The sequence below is a fragment of the Mytilus galloprovincialis genome, chromosome 6 (assembly GCF_965363235.1).
Source record: "Mytilus galloprovincialis chromosome 6, xbMytGall1.hap1.1, whole genome shotgun sequence".
Taxonomy (NCBI): Eukaryota; Metazoa; Mollusca; class Bivalvia; order Mytilida; family Mytilidae; genus Mytilus; species Mytilus galloprovincialis.
Window position 1 is genome coordinate 78,941,599 of NC_134843.1, and position 27,537 is coordinate 78,969,135.

The window sequence follows — 27,537 nt, forward strand, 5'->3', positions numbered from 1 at the left end:
TAAAAAAAACAGGTAAATTAAGCCGTTATAGGTTTTTCGTTTGAATTGTTTTACATTGTCATTTCGGGGCCTTTTACTGCTGACAATGTGGCATGGGCTTTGCTCATTGTTGAAGGCAGTACGGTGAGCTTTAGTTGTTAATTTCTGTGTCATTTTGGTCTCTTGTTGATAGTTGTCTCATTGGCAAGCATATCACATGTTCTTTTTTTTTTATATATCAACCCCGCCGCATTTTTTAGCGCTGAAACCCATGTCATTTTTATTTGTTTAATGTGTTATTGATATTAGTTCATTTATATATGTCATGGAGTTAATTTCGCTGAAGCAGTATACACTCGAGAATATACATTTTTAGGTGACCAGCTGAATCCCACCTTCGGTGCGGGATTTTCTCACTGAGTTGAAGGCCCATTGGTGGCCTTCAGTTGTTTTCTGCTCTTTCGTCGGGTTGAACTTGTTGTCTCTTTAACACATTCACAGTTTACATTCTCAATTTTATTTGATAAAAATGTATCTAATGCATGATATAATAATTTCAAAGGTTTCCGAGGCGAAACAAAAATTACAACCGGAAGAGAATGTCCATTGTTTTAATATCAATAGAGCGGCGATGTCATCTGTGTTGCACAAACTGATTTATCCATACTAGGACTTATTTGATATAACCATTTAATGAATTAAAAACAAAGCAGTTAAAAAAGTTTCGCTCTCTTTGACGTTCAGTATAATTGCGATATTATTAGAATTTCATTTATATTTGCAATGAAGCAAATAGATAGTAATTGTTGATGTTAGTTTATAACTAATGAGACTCTCGTTAATCTCGTTCTCACAGAATCAATATAAGTAAATATTCACCGTGGGAATATACAAGCAATCTGCAACAACAAGATTTATAAATAATTCTATAATTACATTCGAATTATGCTTGTTTATATGTTCTAGTGATCTAATTCGGACAATCATCGTTGTTTACGTGTATAACTGTTACTGCCACATGTCGTCATGTTCAAGTGATATAATTCGGACAATCATCTTTATTTACGAGTCTAACTGTTAATGCCACATGTCGACAGGTTGTAAATCGGGGGTTTTCCAATCTACCCTGACAGTCGAAATATGAATCCTGGCTGATACTGAATGTTTACATAAATCTATAAAAGAATTGCATTTATTTACAACAACTCAGGGAAGAAAGATGCTTACGGATAAAGTTGTTCTTATAACTGGAGGTGCTCAGGGCCTAGGATTAGCATTTTCTGAGATTCTTTTGGAACAGGATGCGAAGGTAATATAATTTTATGGTTAATTAATTTGTATACATTTGCGTAAATGATTACTTGATTGCAATAACATGCATGTTAAATGCATGAATGTTACCTGTAATATGTATCGCTTTAAAAGAAATCAACGAAACCATCTGTACAAGAACTTATTTATAGTATTTTTCCTTGCACACTGTAAAGCCAAAAACGTCATTTACATTTGATATTTAAAATAAAAACTTATCTGCTAATGAATCGTAAAAACAAGAAAGCTTATATTGTCGAGCGTAAAATTGAAAACACTAAATCTTGTAAGATGATTTTTGCAGAAATGATCAAAGTGTTCCTCTAAATATTTTATGTTTTGACTGCATTAACCATGTTAACATGACATAATTCAATCAACATACGTAAAACTGTATTAGCGGACAGATTATATTTCAGAGTTATGATGCAGACAATAACACAATTGATTTTTATGAAATGAACAAGCTTATCATTGATACCGCAAACCATATAATAATATTGATAAAATCCATTAAACATAATGAGCATTATTATTGCACTGCAACATCAAGATGACACGACCCCTCAATCAAAGCTATTAACGTACATTATTGTCATTACAATAGACAGTCTGTAAATAACTATTAACATGCAACTGTTTATCCTGACAATAGCAATAAGATCTGACCGTATTGCACAAACTATTTACATGCAACTGTTAATAAAATTTGACCGTATAACACATTTACCCCCCCCCCCCCCCCAAAAAAAAATGTGTTGACGGTAATGGGGTAAGAAGAAGGGGACACATTATTGATGGTTGACTAATCGTGTTTTATACCTTTGTCCAATATCTTCACCTGGAACTGGTATAATTGCCAATGAGACAACTCTCCACAAGATACCAAATGAAACAGAAAGTAACAACTATAGGTCTCTGTACGGTCTTCAACAATGAACAAAGCCCATACTGCATAGTCAGCTATAAAAGGCCCCGAAATCAAAAATGTAAAATACCTCAAACGAGAAAACTAACACCCTAATTAAAATGTGCAAAAAATTAACCATGCATGTTTAAACATCTACTGACTGAAACAATATCATATGTACAGCTACATATGTAATATGGAGGTCTTATCCACTTGTGACATCTGTGAAGGTGAATTCCATAGCTTGGAATGTAAGCTCATTTAATTTTTCGATTTTTTTCATACTGCTTAATAAAGTAGACACATTATCGTTTCAACTTTAATATATACAATTACTGTCAGACTAATAACTAAAGGACAAAATCAAAACTGAATATTATTAGCCTAAACAGGACAATTTAAAGTTAACCAAGGTAAAAAATGTAGTGAATTCATTATAATTATTGGTTTCGTGGGAAATAATTTACTTATACTAACTTATCTATACTTTAGTGTTTTAAATCTTGTTATCAGATTACTAAGACGTGACAAAATATATCAATTGAAATATAACATTTGACCTATTTACTAACTGTCAGAAACGGGTAAAAGATATTGATAAATTAACCCATGATCTACAATTACTCGACATTTTAATCAATGACAAAGAGATTAGAAAGAAGACCAAACCTGATTCCACGTGACAATAATACAATTTAGAACTCCACATTTCTGTTTCTTTATATTTGAATATTATACATCAAAGTGATTACGAATTTTTATACGACGGGTCGTATATTGGTATCACGTTGGCGTCGTCGTCGTCGTCGTCCGTCGTCTTCGTCGCCAGCGTTCGAAGACTTTTGGTTTTCGCACTATAACTTTAGTATAAGTTAATAGAAATCTATGAACTTTAAACACAAGGTGTATGACCATAAAAGGAAGGTTGGGATTGATTTTGGAAATTTCGGTCCCCACAATTTGGGAATTAGGGACCAAAAAGGGTCAAAATAAGCATATTATTCTTGGTTTTCGCACAATAACTTTAGTATAAGTAAATAGAAATCAATGAAATTTGAACGCAAGGTTTATGACCATAAAAGTAAGGTTGGGATTGATTTTGGGAGTTTTGGTCCCAACAGTTTAGGAATAAGGGGCCCAAAGGGGCCAACATCAAACTTTGTTTGAATTCATCAAAAATTGAATAATTGGGGTTCTTTGATATGCTGAATCTAACTGTGTATGTAGATTCTTAATTTTTGGTCCCATTTTCAAATTGGTCTACATTAAGGTCCAAAGGGTCCAAAATTAAACTAAGTTTAATTTCAACAAAAACTGAATTCTCGGGGTTCTTTGATATGCTGAATCTAAACATGTACTTAGATTTTTTATTATTGACCCAGTTTTCAAGTTGGTCCAAATTGGGGTCATAAATTAAACTTTGTTTGATTTCAACAAAAATGAATCCTTGGGGTTCTTTGATATGCTGAATCTAAACATGTACTTATAATTTTTATTATGGGCCCAGTTTTCAAGTTGGTCCAAATCGTGGTCAAAAAATAAACTTTGTTTGATTTCAACAAAAATGAATCCTTGGGGTTCTTTGATATGCTGAATCTAAACATGTACTTATAATTTTTATTATAGGCCCAGTTTTCAAGTTTGTCCAAATTGCGGTCCAAAATTAAACTTTGTTTGATTTCAACAAAAATTGTATATATGGGGTTCTTTGATATATATGCTTAATCTATCCATGTATTTAGATTTTTGATGTTTGGGCCCGGTTATCAGATTGGTCCACATTGAGGTCTAAAGGGTCCAAAATTGAACTTTATTTGATTTCATCAAAAATTGAATTCGTGGAGTTCTTTGATATGCCGAATCTAACCATGTATTTAGATTTTGGATATTGGACCATAATAGGTAATGTCCAATTTAAAATTTAAAGTTTTAAGTTTAAGTTCTTAGACCACATTCAATATGTGTCAGAAACCTGTGTTCAGTCAACTTTTTAATCACAATCCAAATTCAGAGCTTGCCCCAATGTTCAGGTTTCGAACTCTGCGGTCGTATAAAGCTGCGGGGCATCTGGTTGATACTTGATTTGTTATTAGTCGTTATTGGCTTTGAAATAACTTTTTGTAACTGCGAGTACTCTTGTTTCGATCTGATCCCTCAGCATGTTAGTAAGAAAACGTGCATCAAATTTAAAGTATGAAAACAATCTGCCATATCGACAGTGTTAACTTTATTGAATCTAAACAGATTATAATTTAGAGTTGAACATAAATGTTGAAGCCTTGCTAATAAAATTTCGACATTATGTGGTATTTATTAGTAGAAAATATCTTGATTGGGAGATGAAAGTTTGTTAAGCATATAACTGTCCAGCCTGTTACTATGTCCAGCTTATAACATTGTCCTGCGTATCTATGTTTCCAGCATCCTACGTCATGTACGTTAAGCATTTCACCGTGTCTGGTCTATTACTATGTATAGCGGACATGTGTCCAGCATATGATTGTGTCCACCAAATTCCCTTTTCAGCAATTTTCTATGCCCAGCAGATATCTGTGTATATCAAATTACTGTGTCCAGTATATTCCAATGTCTAGTATATTACTGTGTCAACTTATTTTTATGCCTTATACATTATGTGTCCAGCAGATATCTTTATCCAGTATTATGCTGTGTCCACAAATTACCATATTAATTTGTCAACCTTAATTTTATTATGTCTAGCAGATATCTTTATCAAACAAACCATATTACTTTGACATTTCATATCAGCAAATAAGTGTAGACTGCTGGGCTGGTGATGCACAAATCTCCACTCGTCGTGTAAAAAACAAGCTGCATATTGCAGCTATTAACAAGATGACCACTTTCTACTTTCTTGTGCAAGGAAATGATGACGACAAATGATTAGGAGAGCAGGTTCCAAATATGCTAGCTTTTATACGGGAAGTTAAGTTGCATCATTGATTTTATTGGTTGAAAACTGTCGCTGCAACATCAAAATCGGAAATAACATTCTTGTATCCAGCACAACTGAATCAACATATTAAGTTGTCCAACTTTATAACTGTCTCCAGCAAAACATATTTGTACTGAAACAATACCTTCCCTTCCTTTCTTTACCCTTTGTTCGACTTTCCCATGTATCATGCTGCGAGCTTTTAAAATATTGGCGGTATTTTATATGACACTGCTCACACCTTATTCAGTTCTAAACATTATCATACTTTGTGATTAGTAAAGTTCCTCTAACGAATGTATGTCATGAAGTTTTTGTTGAACAAAACACAATGTAAGTTAATCTTTCCACGAATAATTCTGGATAGTACGGTATTCACATTTGCCAAAACAAAAACACGGACACACTCAGTAAGACAGGATATATATGACTTCTATGTAGACTTGTGTGTTATAAAAAATGATAGGAGCCACGATATATGACGTATAGGTAGACCTATGTGTAATAACTAACGTGTAGAGACAAAATATATTACCTTTTAGGTATACGTAGAAATATGTGTTATAACAAATGCGTAAAGCCAGAATACTAGTATATGACTTCTATAGGTAGACTTACATGTACAATGTATTTGTAATAAAAAATGTGTAGAACCAAAATATATGACTTTTAGGTAGACGCATGTGTTAAAAAAATGTGTAGAGCCAGGATTTATGAATCTAGATAGACGCAATCGTAATAAAAATGTGTAGAACCAAAATGTATGACTTTTTGGTAGACGTATGTGTAGAGCCAAGATACATGATTCTAGGTAGACGTTTTTGTAATAACAAATGTGTAGAGCCAAGATATATGACTTCTAGATAGACATATGTGTTATAACAAATGTGTAGAGCCAAGATATATGACTTCTAGATAGACATATGTGTAATAACAAATGTGTGGAGCCATGATATATGACTTCTAGATAGACTTATGTGTTATAACAAATGTGTAGAGCCATGATATATGACTTCTAGATAGACATATGTGTAATAACAAATGTTTGGAGCCATGATATATGACTTCTAGATAGACTTATGTGTTATAACAAATGTGTAGAGCCTGGATTTATGATTCTTGGAAGACGCATGTGTGTCAACCTATATATAGAAATTATAAAGAGTAAATGTAAACCATATCACCATCACATCAATCATTTGACATTTCCTATAAATAATCTTCTAAAGTGATATAAACTTGAGCGACTGTCAATTTCCCCCATCCATTCACTTTAAGAGAAATAGAAAAAGGAAATGGTCACTTGAATAATAATAAAAACTTGTGGAGGTGGCTCTGTTTAGATGTTTTATTTACATAAATGAAAAGTAAACATGCGTTCTCTTGAGGGTAAAGTTGCTGTTATATCTGGAGGGGCTTCGGGAATAGGATTGGCATTTGTAGAAACTTTCCTTCAAAGAAAATCAAAGGTAAGGTGTTACTGTAAAATATTGCATCCGTATATATCAGATTGAAAATTAAAAAAATGTGTTGATATTCTTGTTAACATTTGGAAATTCATTGTAATTTTTCAATTGATAATGAGTTAAAAATATATATACCGAGTGATTGTATTACTAATACTAGAGTGAACATGAAGGATTTGTCGTTGTTGCCAAGTGATCCCCGAGTAACCTTGAAGCTTATGTGATTAATATACTACCAACTTTAAAACTTTCATATCACGTCATTCCAGTCAGCTATGAGGTATTTTGAAAAATTAATTCTGCGTCGCCATTATTTTTGCGTATGTGTTGCATTGTTTATACAATATATTGTACCTTGCTTTATGGAGTAATCTTGCATATGCTTTGCCTGTTATATACTATCCAATTAGATTTATTTGAATCAAAAACTGTTTAAACTGAATCCATATCACGTATGTGTAAATAATTTAGTTTAAAATAATATGTTCAGAAAACTATATAATATGTATAATACTATTTATTCAGGATAAAATTAAAATGGTATCTTTTTCTAATGATCGAAAACTTATAATTTTTGTATACTCTGATTGCAACTTAAAAGGCCAAACACTATTTTAGATGCTTAATTACTTCTTTTATGAAATGGCATATTGAATTGAATGAAACCAAGACAAGACAAGACAAGACAAGACAAGACAAGACAATACACTTTATTTTAATCTCACATATTTGTTTTCACAACGACATTTGTTATGTTTTGTATTTGTTTTGTTTACATTTTTGTCATAAGGAAGATAGAAAGCTTTCATATATGTTCAGGAAGGAAGAACGGAGGTGGATGTATACGTGTGAAAATTATATGAAATACTGAGAAATGGGTCACATACAAGTACATGCATACCAATTTTTTTATAAACTGTTTCATAATTTAATTATAAGAGAAATGTATAGATTCTTTTAGGGCGATATCTTTTTTGCTCCAAAAAGTAACTTATTTGCGCCACAACCTAATTGCGCCACCTAATTTTCAAAACTATAGGTATCATTTGCGCCAATAAAATAATCATCTAATTGCGCCAATTTTATTTATTTTTATTTATATATAACAATTAAATGATTGACTACCCCTTTAATCCGGGCTTGGGACCGTCAGTTTACCGACTGGCGGAGTTAAAAGTCATTCTAATAACAAAAACAAGAATGTGTCCATAGTACACGGATGCCCCACTCGCACTATCATTTTCTATGTTCAGTGGACCGTGAAATTGGGGTCAAAACTTTAATTTGGAATTAAAATTAGAAAGATCATATCATGGGGAACATGTGTACTAAGTTCCAAGATGATTTGACTTCAATTTCATCAAAAACTACCTTGACCAAAAACTTTAACCTGAAGCGGGACGAACGAACGAACGAACGGACGGACGAACGGACCCACAGACCAGAAAACATAATGCCCCTCTACTATCGTAGGTGGGGCATAAATTTATGCTGAACAAAATATATCTTTTGATGACCGGTTTTCCTCTATCAGATTCTATTACTAAACAATTTATTTTTTGGTGAGTTTTATTAAAGGAGTAAGGGCCGATTTTGGCCTCAAATTTCAGGTTCAACTAACGAAAGGTTTTGGACACTTTTTAAACACTTAAGTGTCTATTTCAATTGATTCGATTAGTGTATGTGAAAATTTTTAACTGATTTAGTCATTAAAATCGCTCTGATTCAAGCTAAAATAGGAAAAATCTATCAAATATGCCAAAAAACGTCACTTTTCAGATGGTTTTTGTCAAAAATGAAAGTGGCCGCATTCGTGTTCATCCTCAACCTTTATATATGTTTTATATTTTCATCAAATACAACTTACATTTCAATATTATGAATGAACACGAATGCGGCCACTTTCATTTTAGACAGAAACCGTCTAAAAATTAACCAAAATGCTAACATTTTGAAGATTTCAGTAATTTAGCATGACTTAATGATGCTAGAACGCAATATTTGTGCATTGTATTGTCAAAAACAGCTCATATTTATGTAGCAGAAGCATTTTACTTTCCAAAATATAGCTTAAAGATTACATTTTCACAATTTTCTAAAACTGCTATATTTTGGGGCCAAAAAGGGGTCTTACTGAACCTACTCCTTTGATGAGTGTTCACTTAAATCTTAAGTGGAAAGGTTAATTATGGTACATGCATGATATAGGTTAAACAGATTCCAGATTCAATATTTTATTAAACATGTACAGGTATGATATAATAGGTAAAAAATATTTACAGGTAAATGTGGTGCAATTTCATTTCATTTATTGGCGCAATTAATACCATCAAAATAAAAGAGAGTGGCACAATTAATACCTTTTCAAAACTGCAATTGGCGCAAATTGATTTTCAGAAGTTACAAGGCTGTTTTGTGCTTTCACTTGACAATAGCTCTAATAACTTAATAGTTGATGGTCCATACCAGTAATAGTTTTTCTATTAATATATATATATATATATATTTTGCGTGAAAGGAGTAGGTCCGGTAAGGACCGATTTTGGCCTCAAATTTCAGGTTCATCTGACGAAAGATTTTAACCACTTTTTAAACACTTAAGTGTCTATTTTATTTGAATTAATTAGTTTATGTGAAAGATTTTAACAGATTTAGTCATTAAAAACGATCCGATTCAAGCTCAAATATGAAAAATCTACCTAATATGCCGGAAAATGTCACTTTTTAGATGGTTTTTGGTAAAAATGAAAGTGGCCGCATCCGTGTTCATCCTCAACCTTTATATATGTTATGTATTATCATAAAATACGACTTACATTTCAATATTAAGGATGAACACGAATGTGGCCACTTTCGTTTTACACGAAAACCGTCTAAAATTTAACTGAAATGCTAGAATTATGAGGATTTCAGTAATTTAGCATGACTTAATGGTGCTAGTACCGGATATATGTGCATTGTATTGTCAAAACAGCCCATATTTATGTAGCAGAAGCATTCTCAGCTACTATCCAATAAATAACTAAAGGTTTACATTTTAATAATTTTGTAAAACTGCTATATTTTGGGGCCAAAAAGGGGTCTTACTGAACCTACTCCTTTATCAGTGTATCTTCTACATTGTAGAATGAAATGAAATTCATCCTCTATCACTCTTAAATAACAAGACATACATTTTTGTTAATTACTATATATATGAGATAGAACATAACGTTCAGTGTCAACACAAAGGTTACGTTAAGATAAACGAATCCTTGCTATACATTTGCGAAAAAGTATATACAGGATACATGGTTGTAAATAAAATTGCTTATTTACACTTTGTTACTACAACCACAACATACCTTGATAGTTATATAATCTGCACTTTGTAGAATTAAGAGTCTAATAAAAATGTAACTCTTATTTAGCTTCAGCTAGGATACTGAAATATCATGAACATATAATTATATATATTTTCTGTGAAAGTCTTCTTAGATATTAAAAGTTGAAATAGATTTTTTTTTCGGCACAGGCGTTCCATTTGCAGTCGGTTTACAGTTGATGTTAATAGTCAATAGTTTGTTCACCCAAGTAAGCGGAGTTTGGCGCAAAAGTCAATACAGCTGTCAATATTATTTTCATGCGTACGAAAAAAAAAGAGTTCCATTGCACGAGTCAGTTCAGCTGATGCTAGTAGTCAATAATAGGTTCACAAGAGTAAGCTAAGTTTAGCGCAAAAATCACTGCAGTTGTTGTTATTATTGTCAGTTTTATTTTTCTTGTGAGGAGGAGGATACTAGCGCAATTGGCGTCTTTATTCACAAAGCGTTTCGATCATGTATGGAATACTTGCTATAAAATCTAAATTAAGATATAAACATTTTCGTCTGCAAGAAAAAAACAATGTCCGGTAAAGACTTAAAAAAAGTATTTTTCTTTATACTGGGTTGGAAAAAAGTTAGCATGAAATATCTTCCGCCGAAATAGTATTGTCGGTTGAGTCGCTCTCAGTCGGCATTTTACGGAAATGTACAAGCTTTACGTTTCAAAGGAAATAAATATTAGGAAAACACGAATATAATTATATTATGGAAAATACAAATAAAATAAAGCAATACATTGTTTTCAAGTTATTTAACGTACTGACCTCTCTTTAAAAGTATAAAACATATTTGTACGTTGTGCATTTAAGTATTTTACGGTGTACTCCACTTCATAGGTTGTTGCTTTGCAGTATTAATTGAAGAGTAACGGTTGACATATTTTTTAATGAAAACATTTTTATTCAAAAATAATATTTTTCAAAAGTGGAAGTATACGATAAAATGATTGTATTTCATTTCCATATCATATGTTTTACCAGCACTCAGTTGATATCAACCCTCGAGCCTTTGGCTCTTCGTGCAATCCAGTATCGTTGCTTTGTAATGTCGCAGATGATGTTTTACTTTTATAAACTGTGCCTTGACCTATAATGGTTTACTTTTGCAAATTGAGACTTGGATGGAGAGTTGTCTCATTGGCAATCATACCACATTTTCATGATCTAATAACAGGTATTTTCTTTGTTTTTTTAGGTTTCATTCTGTGATATTAATGATGAAGGAGGAAAAGAAACTCTACAAAATCTACAAAATAAATATGGCGAAAGTAAAGTGATGTTCCAGAAATGTAATGTCACCAGTCAGGATGAAATGGCAGGTTCGTATTAACTTGATATGACCGACAAAAACCACAGGACACATTATGTACCATTCACGGTTGAAAAAAAGAAATGTCCAAAGTACACGGTTGGGTTTACGGTAACCAACAAAAAAAAACGCACTTTGTTTTTAATGGGTATATTTTCCCACCCGACATGAAGTTCCGTATAGAGATATGTTGAATCACTTAACTAAAATTTTCGCCCTTTCGAAATGCAACCAATATTTTGAACCGACTACCCAATATTGAACCGACTACCCAATATTGAACCGACTACCCAATATTGAACCGACTACCCAATATTTGATCGTTACTTATCACACGGTTGGATGGTCATAACAATAAATTACAATTTATAATGCGTAAAGAAATTAAACAGTAACAGACTGTCAGTCATAATTTGCCCGATAATCTCATTGTGGTAAACGGACACAAAGTCACAGGACATAAAGTCACAGGACATAAAGTCACAAATTTGATAGGACAAAAAGTCACAATTATTTTTTTGACAATTCTTTGAATATATAAGAGAAAGATCTTGAAATATTGTCTTTTTATTACATCACTTCATTTTAAAGTGTATGACATTGTTCATAAGCTTTGTTAAATGAAACTTAATTAAATTTTAATCATGCACGGAAGATATTTCTTGGCACCATGAAGCCATTTAAGTACCAAGTCACGTTGACATTTTGTTTTCATAACAACTATTTGATCGTTATTGATATTTATTGAATAAATTTTAATAAAAAGTTGCTTTATATATAACAGTTCAGGAAAAAAACAAAACTTTTATTTTTTAAATTATTTTTTCTTGTTTAAAGAAAAATATTATAAAAACTGAATTGTGACTTTTTGTCCTGTGACTTTTTGTCCGTGACTTTTTGTTTGTGACTTTTTGCCCTGTGACTTTCTGTCCTACATTCTCTCATGGTATCTCATTGTTTTATACAGTAAATTGTATTGTAGAGTGTAGTTTCTATATGAATAAATTCAGATTTGTGAAACTTCTTTATAGTTTTAATGAAAAAAAGAATCATTCAGACTGTTTGCAAAGAAATATATTTTACATATTACGAAAGGGTCTTCATGCGTTCTCTTCCAGAGTACGTGGAGTCATTTTCGGTTTTCGTGGTATTGGTGTTGCTGACAGTTTTAATAAGAAGTAATAATTGTTCGACTGTCGTCTAGTCTTTGTTATGTAAGAGTTGTGGTATCGTTGATACCTCGTTCTCTTATTTCCGATTTCGACTACCTTTGGAATAGACGGTTCTGTATCTATTTCAAAGTATATAATATATTCTTGAAGGGGAACATATATGATATTTCATTAATTACACATAAGGGAGCTTTTGTATTTCATAATAATGTATCTGGACCAATTTAACTCAGCTGCACAAGGAGACGAATATATGAGTCATAAAGAAAAAAAGAAAAACAATAATATTTTGTCCAATAAACTGAAAATCCTGTCTGCAGCCGGAGTCTTAATGAGCTACTTTAAACTAGGATATATTCGTGAAATGTGTACCTATATTCATTATCTATTATTTTACTAAAATAAAATATGCTTTTGACTTCCCAGTGCATGGAATGGGATTACCACCCTGTATAAATGTAGTGTAATTTACAAAAACTGGAAAAGAAAGTCAGTTGTATAAATAATCAACTTAAAGCTCATTTGTAATCTTACATTATAATAAGAAAAGGTTGTTCTAACAGAAAGAACAACTAATTTAATATCTTCTCCTAAAAGTGCCTTCTAACCATTTAAAATTCGGTCTGCATTATGTAAAATGCAGAATTATCAAAATGAACAGTATGAAAACAACACGCAATGCAATTTAATTGACATGATTAAATTGTCTAAGTTAGCTGAGAAAGATTACTTTTCTCATAATTTTAGATTAAAACACCTTGAATAAAGCCTTTGAAATTTTAAATGTACCAAAATATTTTACTGTGTAAATTCTCAACTGTCAGATTAAGAGAATAGTATGATAGGTTTCAAGATACCAAGATATTTCAAACATCTAAACACTTTGTTGGATCCAGCATTTTCGTTTTTAGATCCTCGTTTACGTGACGTATTATGGTATACCGTTGTCCGTCTGTTGTCCGTCCGTCGTCAACATATCGGACTTTAACTCAAAAACGCTTAAACCAATTTGAATGAAACTTCGGTGAATTGTGTATATCTATTGTTGTAAACTCCCATTTGATTTTTTTAATTTTTGGATTTTACGTTTCCAAGTTATGGGATTTTATTCATAAAAAAGGGGGGATTTTTCCACTTTTCGGACGATAGCCTTAATGTACTTTGAGCAGTTTTCATTAAATTTGGTGACTGATTTATATCTATCAAGTAAACCTCCCGTTAGTTTTAAATTAATTTTCTATATAACATTGAGAAGTAATGGAACTTTTTTCTTTAAAAATATGACGGGCGTATCATGCGCTCATGGCGCTGCTGTTAATTTTAATTTGAAATCAAAATTTCTAAATCACTAAAATAATATTGCCTTGTTAACGTATCACTGTCCGAATGTTAACAAGGCAATATTCCTCAGGTTGACTATTACCATATATATTCTGACACTTTTTCGGACTCCGAGTTGACTAGAACTTAGTCATATACCACCCAAAGATATCATTGAATTTACTTGAAACCCGAACTATCAAACGATGAGAATCAGTATTAATGTATTCGCCACATTAATTTTATTTGGACACATACATGCACGTACGATCAAACAAAAGTCTATTGGTTTCTAAGGAATATGATGTAATCATTATATTCAATTCATTAGGTCCCGGATCCTTAAATATAAAAATTAAATTTTTTTGGTCTTATATTGGTATCACGTCGTCGTCGTCCGAAGACATTTGGTTTTCGCAATCTAACTTTAGTTAAAGTAAATAGAAATCTATGAAATTTTAACACAATGACCATAAAAGGAAGGTTGGGATTGATTTTGGGTGTTTTGGTACCAACAGTTTAGCAATTAGGGGCCAAAAAGGGCCCAAATAAGCATTTTTCTTGGTTTTCGCACAATAACTTTAGTATAAGTACACAGAAATCTATGAAATTTTCAAATAAGGTCTATGACCACAAAAGGAAGGTTTGGATTGATTTTAACAAAAAATGAATTCTTGGGGTTCTTTGATATGCTGAATCTAAACATGTACTTAGATTTTTGATTATGGGCCCAGTTTTCAAGTTGGTCTGAATCGGGGTCCAAAATTATTATATTAAGTATTGTGCAATAGCAAGAAATTTTCAATTGTACAGTATTGCGCAATAGCAAGAAATCTTCAATTACACAGTATTGCACAATAGCAAGAAATCTTCAATTGCACAGTATTGTGCAATAGCAAAAAATCTCCAATTGCACAGTATTGCGCAATAGCAAGAAATATCTTATTGCACAATATGGCACAATAGCAAGACATTTTCAATTGCACAGTTTTGCGCAATAGCAAGAAATATTCAATTGCACAGTATTGTCCCGTTTTCAAATTGGTCTAGATTAAGGTTCAAAAGGTCAAAAATTAAACTTTGTTTGATTTTAACAAAAAATGAATTCTTGGGGTTCTTTGATATGCTGAATCTAAACATGTACTTAGATTTTTTATTATGGGCCCAGTTTTCAAGTTGGTCTAAATCGGGGTCCAAAATTATTATATTAAGTATTGTGCAATAGCAAGAAATTTTCAATTGTACAGTATTGCGCAATAGCAAGAAATCTTCAATTACACAGTATTGCACAATAGCAAGAAATCTTCAATTGCACAGTATTGTGCAATAGCAAGAAATCTTCAATTGCACAGTATTGTGCAATAACAAGAAATATCTTATTGCACAATATGGCACAATAGCAAGACATTTTCAATTGCACAGTTTTGCGCAATAGCAAGACATATTCAATTTCACAGTATTGTCCCGTTTTCAAATTGGTCTACATTAAGGTCCAAAAGGGTCAAAAATTAAACTTTGTTTGATTTCAACAAAAATTGAATATATGGGGTTCTTCAATATGCTGAACCTAACCATGTATTTAGATTTTTAATATTTGGGCCCGGTTATCAAATTGGTCCACATTGAGGTCTAAAGGTTCTAAAATTGAACATTATTTGATTTCATCAAAACGTGAATTCTTGGGGTTCTATGATATGCTGAATCTAACCATGTATTTAAATTTTGGATATTGGACCATAATAGGTAAATGTCCAATATAAAGTTTTTCAGTTTAAGTTCTTAGACCATATTCATTCTGTGTCAGAAACCTATGTTGTGTCAACTTTTTAATCACAATCCAAATTCAAGCTTAAATGTTGTGTCCATACTTGCCCGAACTGTTCAGGGTTTGACCTCTGCGGTCGTATAAAGTTGCGCCCTGCGGAGCATCTGGTTTTACATAATATATATGAACTAAACGTCTATGAATAATCTGGCTTTAAAAAAATAGAAATAGTATACTTTTTCTTCTTTCAGACATAAACAGAATTCATTAAACTGTCAAAAGATATTTCTTGTCCGCCCATGTCTGCCCATGAATAATTCAACAAAATTATTTTTTCCCAGTTATTTTTTTGTTAATTCACTAACAGATAACTGACACCCTTTCTGTCACAGGCTTCAACTATTCTTTCCAGAGCAATACATTGAGATACAATAAGATGAAATGTTTGTATTTCAATCAAAGGATCAATGAAGAGCAAAGTAATTTAATACAATGTGTTTTTTTTTTTAATAATTGACACAAATAATTTTGACATTCATGATATCGCCGATTTTGTTTTTCATTTGCGCCGATTTTTTTACAGGTAAACTACAGGTTAATTACAGGTGAATAGATATAAGAAGATGTGGTATGAGTGCAAATAAGACAACCCTCAATCCAAGTCATGTTATTTTTCATTTACTATTATAGACCTTTTCCGTTAGCCAGGTGCACACTATATTCACATACTTTAAAATCAAGAGATAAAAACATAAGATTAAAGCAAACTAAAATGACGAATTGATAATCTATTTACTGCATTCCAATCCATGAATAAAAACGGAATACGTTAAAATCACAAATCTGTTCTTGCTGAGTATTTATATGCAACACATCTAATATATTCCTTTCTTGTGATTTTGTCTCTTATTTATTTGTCGGAATTGTCAATAACGAAGTCCATCTTTTCTTTGTCTGGGTCACATACTTATTTATGTGTATGGCCGTCGATAGTTAAAAAATTGACTCCTCGGCTCGTTGTGCACAGTGTGCAATATGTCCATTGTGTTACAGCAAAGTTCCGGAATAATATTATTCAACATAAACTAAAACCTATATTTAAAACCAGATTTTACCAATATACCTTCACGGTATAGTACATGTACAAATTTTAACTTACCTGTAAATTTAATTAGGAGCAATTATAAAATCGGCGCAAATGAAAAAATGAAATCGGCGCAAATGAAAGAATGAAAATTTTGAAAATCGGCGCAAATGTCATACGCCCCATGATATACCAACAATTACGTCTGTGATCTGAGCAAATTATCTTCTTTGAAAGAATAAACTTCGTTTTAGTATACGACATTCAGACAGCTAACCAAGGACAGAACTAACTAAAAAACATGTAATGATCTAATATGAGGTGAACATGCAGTCTTCAGAAATAGACAGATTTCTATTAAACATATATAGTTCTAAATGGACAAGGGTTTCAAATGCTGTAAATAAATATAATTTTGTTTCATGGAATATATTTATGTTTACGTATAGTGTCTCAAACTTGACGTTAAAAATGTCCGACTCCTTCTTGAAATATTCAACAGTCAATCTGGGCTGGTTGTATAATAATGGCTTCAACGTAAACCATTATTTTTTTTGTCGAAACGAATTCTTTCCATTTATCTTGTTAAATTTGAAACATTTCTTCCAGATATTATCTCATGGAAGTAATCTTGACAAAATCTGGCATTAAAACAATCTTTCTGGTAATCAAGCCATAGGCGCGTGCTGAGAGCGCGTGTGACCCTAACTGTTTAAAAGTTTACTTTCAACCTGGCACATAGATCAGTCAATCACCGCTATCTTGATTGACATTTACGGATGCTTTGAATCAGATAATAATATTTTAAAATATCTATAGAATTCCATCATGATCTGGAAAATAAGACTTTTGATGATAAACTAGCGTTTGTTGCATTGTATCAGGCAACACTATCTGTAACGTCTACTTTTGACCCCGTTTAACAAACAAACATGAATTTAACCAATTAAATGAGTTAGAAAATTAAATGAAATATCAAGACGTGGAAAAACGGTGAAAACGTGCTATTCGAACAATGGGCCTTTAGAAAACAAGAACTTTTAGAACATAGATTTGCAGTGCCAGTTTTGTAAATAAAGATCATGGTAGATAGTCAGTAAATACATCATAAATTGAAGGGGAATAGCAAAATAACACGACGCCTCTCAAATGTCGCCAAGAAGCATTCTGCTACAATGTATACACGATATCTCACTTATGAAACTCTTCCATTAAGACTTATATTAGAACTATAAACTCAATTTATAGACAAAATACCAAACACAGCTTCTTTTTTCATTTTCAGTAATGAACTTCAAGAAGAAAACTATAAAAATGAAATGTGTATAAATCTTTAATAGATTTAAAATTGACTTGTATTAAAATTTATTTCTCATCTTCAGCCTTCTTCAGAAGTACAAAAGAAAAATTTGGTCGTTTGGATGTTGTGATAAATAATGCTGGTATTGGCGGGGAAACAACTTCTTGGGAAAGAACAGTTGATGTCAATTTGGTAAGATATTATTTTCTATAGGATAATGAAAATTATGAATTATTAGCCTGTAAAAATTGTTGAAACTCTAGGGTCGTGTAAACACCAGATTTAGACAAAAGAAAAAGCCGAAAATACAAAGAACAATCTTACGGTACTTAAAATTACAATGAAAACCAAATATAAGGTAATACCATAACTGTGTGTACACCCATATACTGTTCTGGAAGGGAAGGTTATCCTGTTCCAATAATAGTACCTGACTTTTTGCGTATTACAAGTAATTCATTGAACAGTTGCATTTGGTGAGGTTTTAAACGGGTATAGTGATAGAGTAAAGAATTATAACAAAAACACAGGGAACATATCCCAACTTTTCTGTTATAATCATGCATAGGGGGTAAAGAATTGAAACAAAGACAAATGAAGCACTTCTCTACTAATCTGTTATACAGAGGACAGGGGTAATTTTAACAGACAAGTGAACATATCCCTATCCAGCTGTTATAAACGAAAGTAGGGATAAGGAATGGTAACAAAAACAAATGGAGCATATCCTTTCTCATCTGTAATAAACGATCGTAAAGAGATAAACAAAATTGGAACAAAGCACAGAAGTATATCGCTAATACACATCTGTTATACACGAGGATTGCCTTGTTATATTCTTAAATATTTATACAATAAACTTTAACCAGAAATAAAAAAAAATGTTTAATAACCTACGAACGACTTGAAAATCAAACAAACTGTAGGTGTCGTTTGTTTTCTATGTTGTCGGGGTGCTGTCTCCTTGACGAAGGTATCATATACCCTAATAATCATATTATCAACTTCACAAAGCGCATGTTTTCTCATAAACAATAAGGATCTGTAGTTCGAGTGATCTTGTCTCTTAAATATAAGCAGGCGGCTTGGCTATCCATAAAACAAGGTTCAATTCAAAATACCAGATTTGTTTTCATTCAATCGATTAACGACTTTTGAACACTGGTATACAACTGTTGTCTTTATTCAAATATAAATAAGGTTAGTATAAATTGACTACACAAGTACAGCTGTTGCAGTATAAAGTCTCTTTTATTTGGATATACTAGTATATTCTTTTATGGCAGTGGCTATTCGTCCGGCTAGCCGGACAAATAGTCAAAAATGTCTATTCATCCGGCAAGCCGGACAAATAGCATTTGTACGGGTTTTCGCTATTTGTCCGGCCAAAAATATAATGATGAAGATATAACATCGTGTTTTGAAGGTTTTAAAGCACGAGTTGTTTTAAAATATATTAGCTAACATCATTTTATGAAAAAGATCTCATTCTAATAATAAAAAAAACTATACATTTGATTCAGATTTTTTTGTTCTAATATTCTAAAGGAACTTGGGTTAGGGAGGGCAGAAATGATTCTCTCTTAATTTTGTTTATCTGCCTATGAATTTCCTGTAAAGCAAATAGTCGAGCCAATCATTATTGGCTTCATCTTTGAATCCAAAAAATCCTGAATTTATTGTTTCTGTGAAGTTTGGTTAAAGTAAGGTCTTCATATGATTATGTACGATCCTTCATTTAAATTGTTCGGCGATTTTTATTTTATAGGAAAATAGAGAAAAGGTCAGGCACGTGTAACCTGTCCCCAAAAGTAGGATTGTGTTTTCGATAAGATTTTTTTAGAAACAAATGTGTATTAGATACAACAGAAAAAAAGGGGGATTCCCCAACCCTGGTGTCTTATTCCCAGTCCAGGCATATCAGTATGTTCATATATCTCCGTTGTAGTATAACTGAAAATAATGCATCCAAGCAAGTTTGATATAGTACTTTTTCCCGAATGCCTCCATAAGGTAAATGGGGGTAAATCATCAATTTCACTTTGATTTCAGGCTTATTCCTCACAGTTAACTTAACATGTATACGCTATTGTTCTGGAATCACTCCTATAGACATTTGTTTAAAGCAATCACATTCTCTCTGGTTTTCTCTATGACATCTCTAAATATAAATCACGATCTCCAATTCTCAAAACGTCCATTGCATACGCGCGTGTGTTATCCGACACCGCGTGTGTTATCCGACACCTCATCCGGGACACTTACCGCGTCACATGACACTTTTATTGATATCGAAGGTTTGCGCATCTGCAGACGGATGGCCGGACGAATAGAGATTTTTAACTATTCGTCCGGCTAGCCGGACGAATAGACACTCCGTTCTTTTATTGTAGAAAGGAATGATTAGCGGAACATTTCTTGGTCTGGAATATTTGAAAACAGACAAAGGCGGGAATGGTGGAGTGATCGTTAACGTATCGTCTGCAGCAGGTAGGTTCAGATAAAGGCGGGAATAGTGGCGTGATGATCGTTAACGTATCGGGTGCAGCAGGTAAGTTCAGACAGAGGCAGGAATTGTGGTATAATCGTTAACGTATCGTCGGCAGCAGGTAAGTTTAGACAAAGGCGGGAATAGAGCATTTGCATTATTCACGTATCAGGATACGTGCACGGATCGACGTATACGTTTCGAACAGATTTGTTTACAATAATGAGTTTACCCCGATCTCAATTAAAATTTAATGCATTATATAATATTTTCATCGGGACTAACTTGACTTAATTTATATTTTCCTCATATACGTGTTATACGATACGTCGATACGGATACTCCAGCAAATACTTGATTAATGCAAATGCTCTATGATTCACGTATCAGAATACGTGCACGGATCGACGTTTACGGATCGAACAGATTTGTTTACAATAATGATTTTACCCCGATCTCAACTAAACTTAAATGCATTATATAATATTTTCATCGGGACCAACTTGACTTTATTTATCCTTTCCTCATATACGTGTTATACGATACGTCGATACGGATACGCCAGCAAATATTTGATTAATGCAAATGCTCTAATGGTAGCGTGATCATTAACGTATCGGGTGCGTCTACAGCAGGTAAGTTCAGACAATGGCGGGAAGGTGGTGTGATCGTTAACGTATCGGCTGCAGCATATAAGTTTAGACAAAGGCGGGAATGGGGGCGTGATCGTTAACGCATCGTCTGCAACAAGTAGTTTCAGACAAAGGCGGGAATGTTGGAGTGATCGTTAACGTATCGTCTGCAGCAGGTAGGTTCAGACAAAGGCGGAAATGGTGGCGTGATCGTTAACGTATCGGATGCGTCTCACTCTGCAGCAGGTAAGTTCAGACAATGGCGGGAAAGGTGGCGTGATCGATAACGTATCGGGTGCAGCAGGTAAGTTTAGACAGAGGCAGGAATTGTGGTGTAATCGTTAACGTATCGTCTGCAGCAGGTAAGTTTAGACAAAGGCGGAAATGATAGCGTGATTGTTAACGTATCGGGTGGTCTACAGCAGGTAAAGTCAGACAATGGCGGGAAGGTGGTGTGATTGTTGACATATTGGCTGCAGCATATACGTTTAGACAAAGGCGGGAATGGGGGCGTGATCGTTAACGTATCGGCTACAGCAGGTAAGTTCAGACAAAGGCAGGAATGGGGGCGTGATTGTTAACGTATCGTCTGCAGCAGGTAGGTTCAGACAAAGGCGGGAATGGTGGCATGATCGTTAACGTATCGGGTGCGTCTGCAGCAGGTAAGTTCAGACAATGGCGGGAAGAGTGTGTGATTGTTGACGTATCGGCTGCAGCAGGTAAGTTTAGACAAAGGCGAGAATGTTTGTGTGATCGTTAACTTATCATCTGCGGCAGGTAAGTTTAGAGATAGGCGGGAATGTTGGCGTGATTGTTGACGTATCGTCTACAGCAGGTAAGTTCAGACATTATTGTTGGAATTTTCTTATTTATTTTGCAAATGTGTTAGAAGAGTAAACATATAAACAACCAAAACTTAATAGACTTTTTCTGTACCATACGTATAATATACATTTTACCAGGTGAAAATGAAACTGAATCACACCCTTGAAATTTTACAGGTAAGTTTTAAACTTTAAAAGTCTGTACTTTTGATTTGGCTCTGTGTCACATGAGCTTGGCGACTAGATAAAAGTACACATCACATTTATTGTCTCGCACTTTTGCTAACGTTTTTCATGAGAACTTTGTAGTAAACTCAACTGTTTAACTATCACGTATAACAGCTAACTGGCTCTACCACCCGAGGAGCGAACGAACTTGCATAATATATAAAGACTCCTGGACTAGATCGGTATATCTGGGCATTTAATATTCATAAAGAACAATTACTGCTTCAGCCATTGCAGGATCAGTTCACGAACAGTCCGCACCGGACTTCGACAACATGGCATTAGACCCAGGAGAACATAGTTTGGTGCAGTTTGGACTCCGTTTAAACGAGAAAGAGTCTGAGGATCCTATTGATTGAGAGTTTGGACATTTCGCAACTTGCGAAGGATATGGTTCAGCGATGCAACCCATTTTCTGCAGCAGAAATGAGATGGAAGAATTCGTGTTTACCAGTGCAGGAATGAACGTATAGACCACTAGCTCGTGTGTCCAAGAAGGAGGTAATGTCATGATGTGTGCGCGCGTCCATTTGTCAAGACCGTTTAACAGAACTGATATATCTTACAGCTAATGTAAGGACTCAGTGGTTCAAAGCCGAAATTATCCAACCTCACCGTATTCGTGTTATAGACCGACAGAAGGATTTATTCCATCAGGACAATGCTTGGCTTCATAAAGTGAGCTTAGCAATAAACCACCTTGTGCAGAACAACATCAATATTCTTATTAAGCCCTTTAAATCACCGGACTTGAATCCGATTGAACACCTTCAAGACTAACTGGATGAACATTTGCCTACATAACAGCCACATACTGTTGATCATTTTCGATGAATGTTACAACATGAACGTGTTACATTTTAATGTTGTGTCGTTGTTCTCCTCTTATATTTAATGCGTTTCCCCAAGTTTTAGTTTGTAACCCGGATTTGTTTTTTTCTATCGATTTATGAGTTTCGAACAGCGGTATACTACTGTTGCCTTTATTGAACAATTTCTTGCAACATCGGAAGAACATTGATAGAGTCTATGCAAAGGAGATACAGAGCATGGTTGGATGCGTGAGGTGGTCATGCATGGTATTAATTTTAATGTGACCGAAAGTATTCCATCTTGTGATGACCTGATTTTTATTCGCCAATCTCGAAAGAATTGCCTTTTCTCTTTTCAATCAAAAACGTTTTGAGTGAATATCTTAATTCGTAATTGTCTATTTTTTTGTCTAAAATAGGTGTATTCAATTTTAAAACATCTATTTTGCGTTTCTGTTTTTTTTGCAGATTATAGTTAAGTTCGATTTTAAGGCAAATGGTAAAAAGTTATATATTTAAACTTAGATACAAGATTTAGAACAGGAAGGAAAGGTTTGGGAATATTTCAAACACAATATAGTCCATTTCCGTTTATTTTAGAAAACAATGACTAGTTAAGATTTAACGGGAAACATCTTATTATAGTTCAAATGGTCAAAATTAGCTCACTTGTGAACAAAAGAATATGCTAACATGTATAAAATCTTTTATTAAAAAATATTATTGGTTTATACCTGAGATTAAATAAAGAAAAACACAGAACAAACAACTCTTATGAGATCCTTAATTGTATACCATTTCTTACAGGTTTAAGAGCCAATCCCTTAAGTCCTGTTTACTGTGCCAGTAAATCTGGAGTAGTAGCGTTTAGTCAGAGTTTAGCTGTAAGTAAGTTGCTGCATTACCATAGTTAGTATGGGACTAAGTGTTAAAAGTAAAATAACAAAAAAAAAAAAAAAAAAAAAAAAAAACCGAACTCCATAGAAAATTCTTAACGTTTCTAATCCAATGGCAAAATCAAAAGATATTTAATGAATGGAAAACTACTGTCATATTAATTATGTAGAAAACGGCGGAATAAACCTGTTTTTATGGATAGCTCAACCTCTCACCTGTATCACAGTCGTATACAATTCAATTATATAGTCAACAGCGTGTGGACAAATACACAGGCATAAAAGGTAAAAATGTCAAAAATAGTAGTCAATATAATGTAAAATCTTAAACACTATAAAACAAACAAATATGTATGTTGCACATAAAGGCCACAATAAACTTTTACATACATTTCTAAATGTTTTTATTTCAAGTTTATTTGAAATCATAGAAAAGAAAGGGTTTATTGTATCCATCCATGACACACTATAAGTTACTGCATATGCACAGCTAAAAACAAAACAAAAAAGCAAAGGAACAGGTTTTTTGATGTTCTTCCTCATCTCAAAGATACAGTGAAGCTTTATTTGAAACTCTGTAATATCAAAAGCTTCTAAACGTGAATACACTACTTTTGATATCCTTTTCCTTATACGTTAATAATCTATTTATGCAGAATAAGTATTTAAAAAAACTTTGCCATAATGGCTACTACAAATCAAACCCGACAGATAATGATTTGATATACTAATTTAGGCATATATTTCTTCACTATAACAGTGTAATGAAGATGTAATCAATGGTGGTGTGCGGATTAATACCATCTGTCCAGCATTTGCTGACACGGCTTTAGTCAGAGACCTGTACAAAGACAACAGTGTCAATGGCAACAGAGTCACAGAATTTGTTAATAAAATTGGTATTATGACGTAAGTTTAGCATTATGACATAAGTTAAAATAAAATGAAGGAATTCGGTGTTCTCTACTTAGTTTAGCAATCCTCATTGATGTAGCGAAATACGTAACTTAGAATACTAAGGATTTTGTACCTCACTTATAGAGTATATAGAAGCTTCAGCTTTGTTCTTTTTTCAGCCTTTTAACCTTTTTATTCGATCGTCACTGATGAGTGAACGCTTGTAATTAAGCGCGCGTCTTACGTATTAAAATTGTGTTTGTTATCTATGAAGATTTTTTTTATTACAAAGCAATCATAGCAATTATTTGCATTTATGTATTGATTATAAATTGTACAGCGTGTATCTTAGAATCCCAATTTTTGGCCCGTTTAGGCCATATAGTCTTTCTTTGGGCTTTGTTTAGTCATGGGTTTCAAATTATTCTTTTTTTTTAGGATGTTGGATCACGTTTTCAATCCCATGACGAACGCAAATAGACATAAAATATGAATTACACATGACTTTCGACTTTTTATTCAAGTTCAAAGCTACAATTTATATACGATAAAGAGATGCTTATCATTTGACAACAGACAATATCATTTTGGTTATTCATTTCAATTTCATGTAATAGGTTTTATATATCTAGGTTCTTCTCGTAATTGCTTCTTATCTATTATTCATAGATATTAAATAATAGAGATTTTGTGTAGATCTAAAAGATAACATAAGATACATTTTGTTCATTTTTTACTATACAGAATGATGTTACTTGTACTGTACTAAATTACGACAACCTTCAATTCTTCATGAAAACAAGTTTTGTTAGATAAAAAAGTAAATTAGTTTACTTGACTGAGATTCCGACAACCTTCAATTCTTCATGAAAACAAGTTTTGTTAGATAAAAAAGTAAATTAGTTTACTTGACTGAGATTCTTTGAATAACGATGTAGACGTGAGCACCATCACATATAAACATACTTGTTTAACTGTAACTTGCTTGACATCATATCTGATATTCAAAAAGTATATATATAATATATAGTACTAGACTACTATTACATATTATAGGATCTGTTTATCATTCCGGAGATCAGTCACAGTGTTTGATAGGGTTCATGTTGTTAGGTAATTGTCTTTTCGCCGTCTTTATATATACTCTACAGTTAGACCAAAGTCTTATTAACAATGTATGTATGTGTGAAAATTTCTTTCGTGAGTGTTTTTCCTGTATAAGTTTTTATTGTACATGTACGTTTGATAGTCCAGTCATCGAGATTAAAAGGAAGAGGAATTATATCTAATAATCTAAATTTACCCCGCAAAATGTGATACAATCTCTTTTGTTAAGATATAATTGTTCTGATCCAATTGAAAATAAAGTCACTTATCTTTTCAACGTATAGACTATACATGGGGAAAATTAGAACATAAATTACACTCGTGGACGCAAAGACATTAACATATCACTGGTATCATACTTTTATATGACTACTCTTAGTCTGTACCACAACTCAATATTGGACCATTTAAATAAACTCATCATAGATACCAGGACTAAATTTAGTATATACGCCAGACGCGCGTTTCGTCTACAAAAGACTCATCAGTGACGATCGAATCCAAAAAAGTTAAAAAGGCCAAATAAAGTACGAAGTTGAAGAGCATTGACGACCAGAATTCCTAAAAGTTTTGCCAAATACAGCTAAGGTAATCTGTGCCTGAGGTAGAAAAGCCTTAAACCACAGGGTGTCAATTCTTTTTTTTATTTGTATTGGTAAGTAAAATATACATTTTAAATGTCAACTACAGACCCAACGATGGGCCTCAATACTTTGTTAGAATAATGTTTGTGAATGTTTATTGCATTTCTTGTTACAGGACACAAGAAGTAGCAGAAGGACTTCTAGAATTAGTAACAGATGAACGAAAAAATGGCGCTATATTAAAAATGTCAAAACTTTATGGAAAGGAATATGTTACTATGGAATATAAAACAGTAAATAGCATATTTTAATTGATGATACTTTGATATTCATATATCATATATACATTTTATATATAAATACACATTTGTGTAATGAATAAATGCACACAACTTAGACGTTTGGCTCTTAACATAATTTTATGGTAAAAGGACCAAAACTGGATTTGTGTAAATAAATGGCATATTGTAAATTAGAAATAAATATTAACATTTTGTTTTGTATATAAATAAACATGTATAACGAAATAATTGATAGACTCCATTTCAACAACAAAAAATGAGATATTTTTAAGAGATGATTTAGAGTTTTTTTTCTCCTTCTACTCAACTCCTCACGGAATGATGATTAACAACCGTGAGCTTAACAGGCTGCCGAAGCATTATTAGTTGATATCCCCTTTAATTTTTATAATTGTTCAAATTTGATGACAAATCAGAATATGGTATGAAGTTGTTGAAGTTCAACGGACAACCCAATCTTGTTCTCAATGTTTTTACAATATCTGATCAGAGGCGGATTTGGGGGGGGGGGGGGGCAGGGCCCCCCTTTTTGGGAAAAAATTGGTTGCTTATATAGGGAATCATTGAAGCGTGACTGGAGTGGCCCACTCTTAGGTCAGTCAGTGGGCCCCCACTTATGACAAATTCTGGATCCGCCACTGCTGATAACTTTGGGAATTTAAAAATTGACCTGAAAGTGTCTATTGTAAATAAGTATATCAACGTCTAACCAATCGACAAAGTTCGGTAATTTTTTTCATCACAACATCCATTCGATCATCGCATACATTTATCTAGATAAGGATACATTGCAAAAATTAACAATTTACGTAATTATAAAACCTGTGTGTT

At 33.0% G+C, this 27,537-nt stretch overlaps 1 protein-coding gene across 2 annotated transcripts; it reads left to right on the forward strand.

Annotated features, from left to right (window-relative positions):
• The first annotated feature begins 854 nt into the window (after positions 1-854).
• Positions 855-26,934, forward strand: LOC143080434 (15-hydroxyprostaglandin dehydrogenase [NAD(+)]-like). 2 transcript variants are annotated; one of them, XM_076256279.1, is made up of 7 exons: positions 855-1,288; positions 11,182-11,305; positions 18,019-18,128; positions 20,330-20,426; positions 23,728-23,804; positions 24,577-24,725; positions 26,580-26,934. In XM_076256279.1, exons 1-7 carry the CDS (start codon positions 1,199-1,201, stop codon positions 26,713-26,715), a joined length of 783 nt encoding a protein of 260 aa, XP_076112394.1. In that variant the 5' UTR covers positions 855-1,198; the 3' UTR covers positions 26,716-26,934. The 2 variants fall into 2 exon arrangements, with proteins under 2 accessions (XP_076112394.1, XP_076112393.1); XM_076256278.1 differs by lacking the exon at positions 855-1,288 and adding an exon at positions 6,474-6,625.
• The last annotated feature ends 603 nt before the right edge of the window (positions 26,935-27,537 follow it).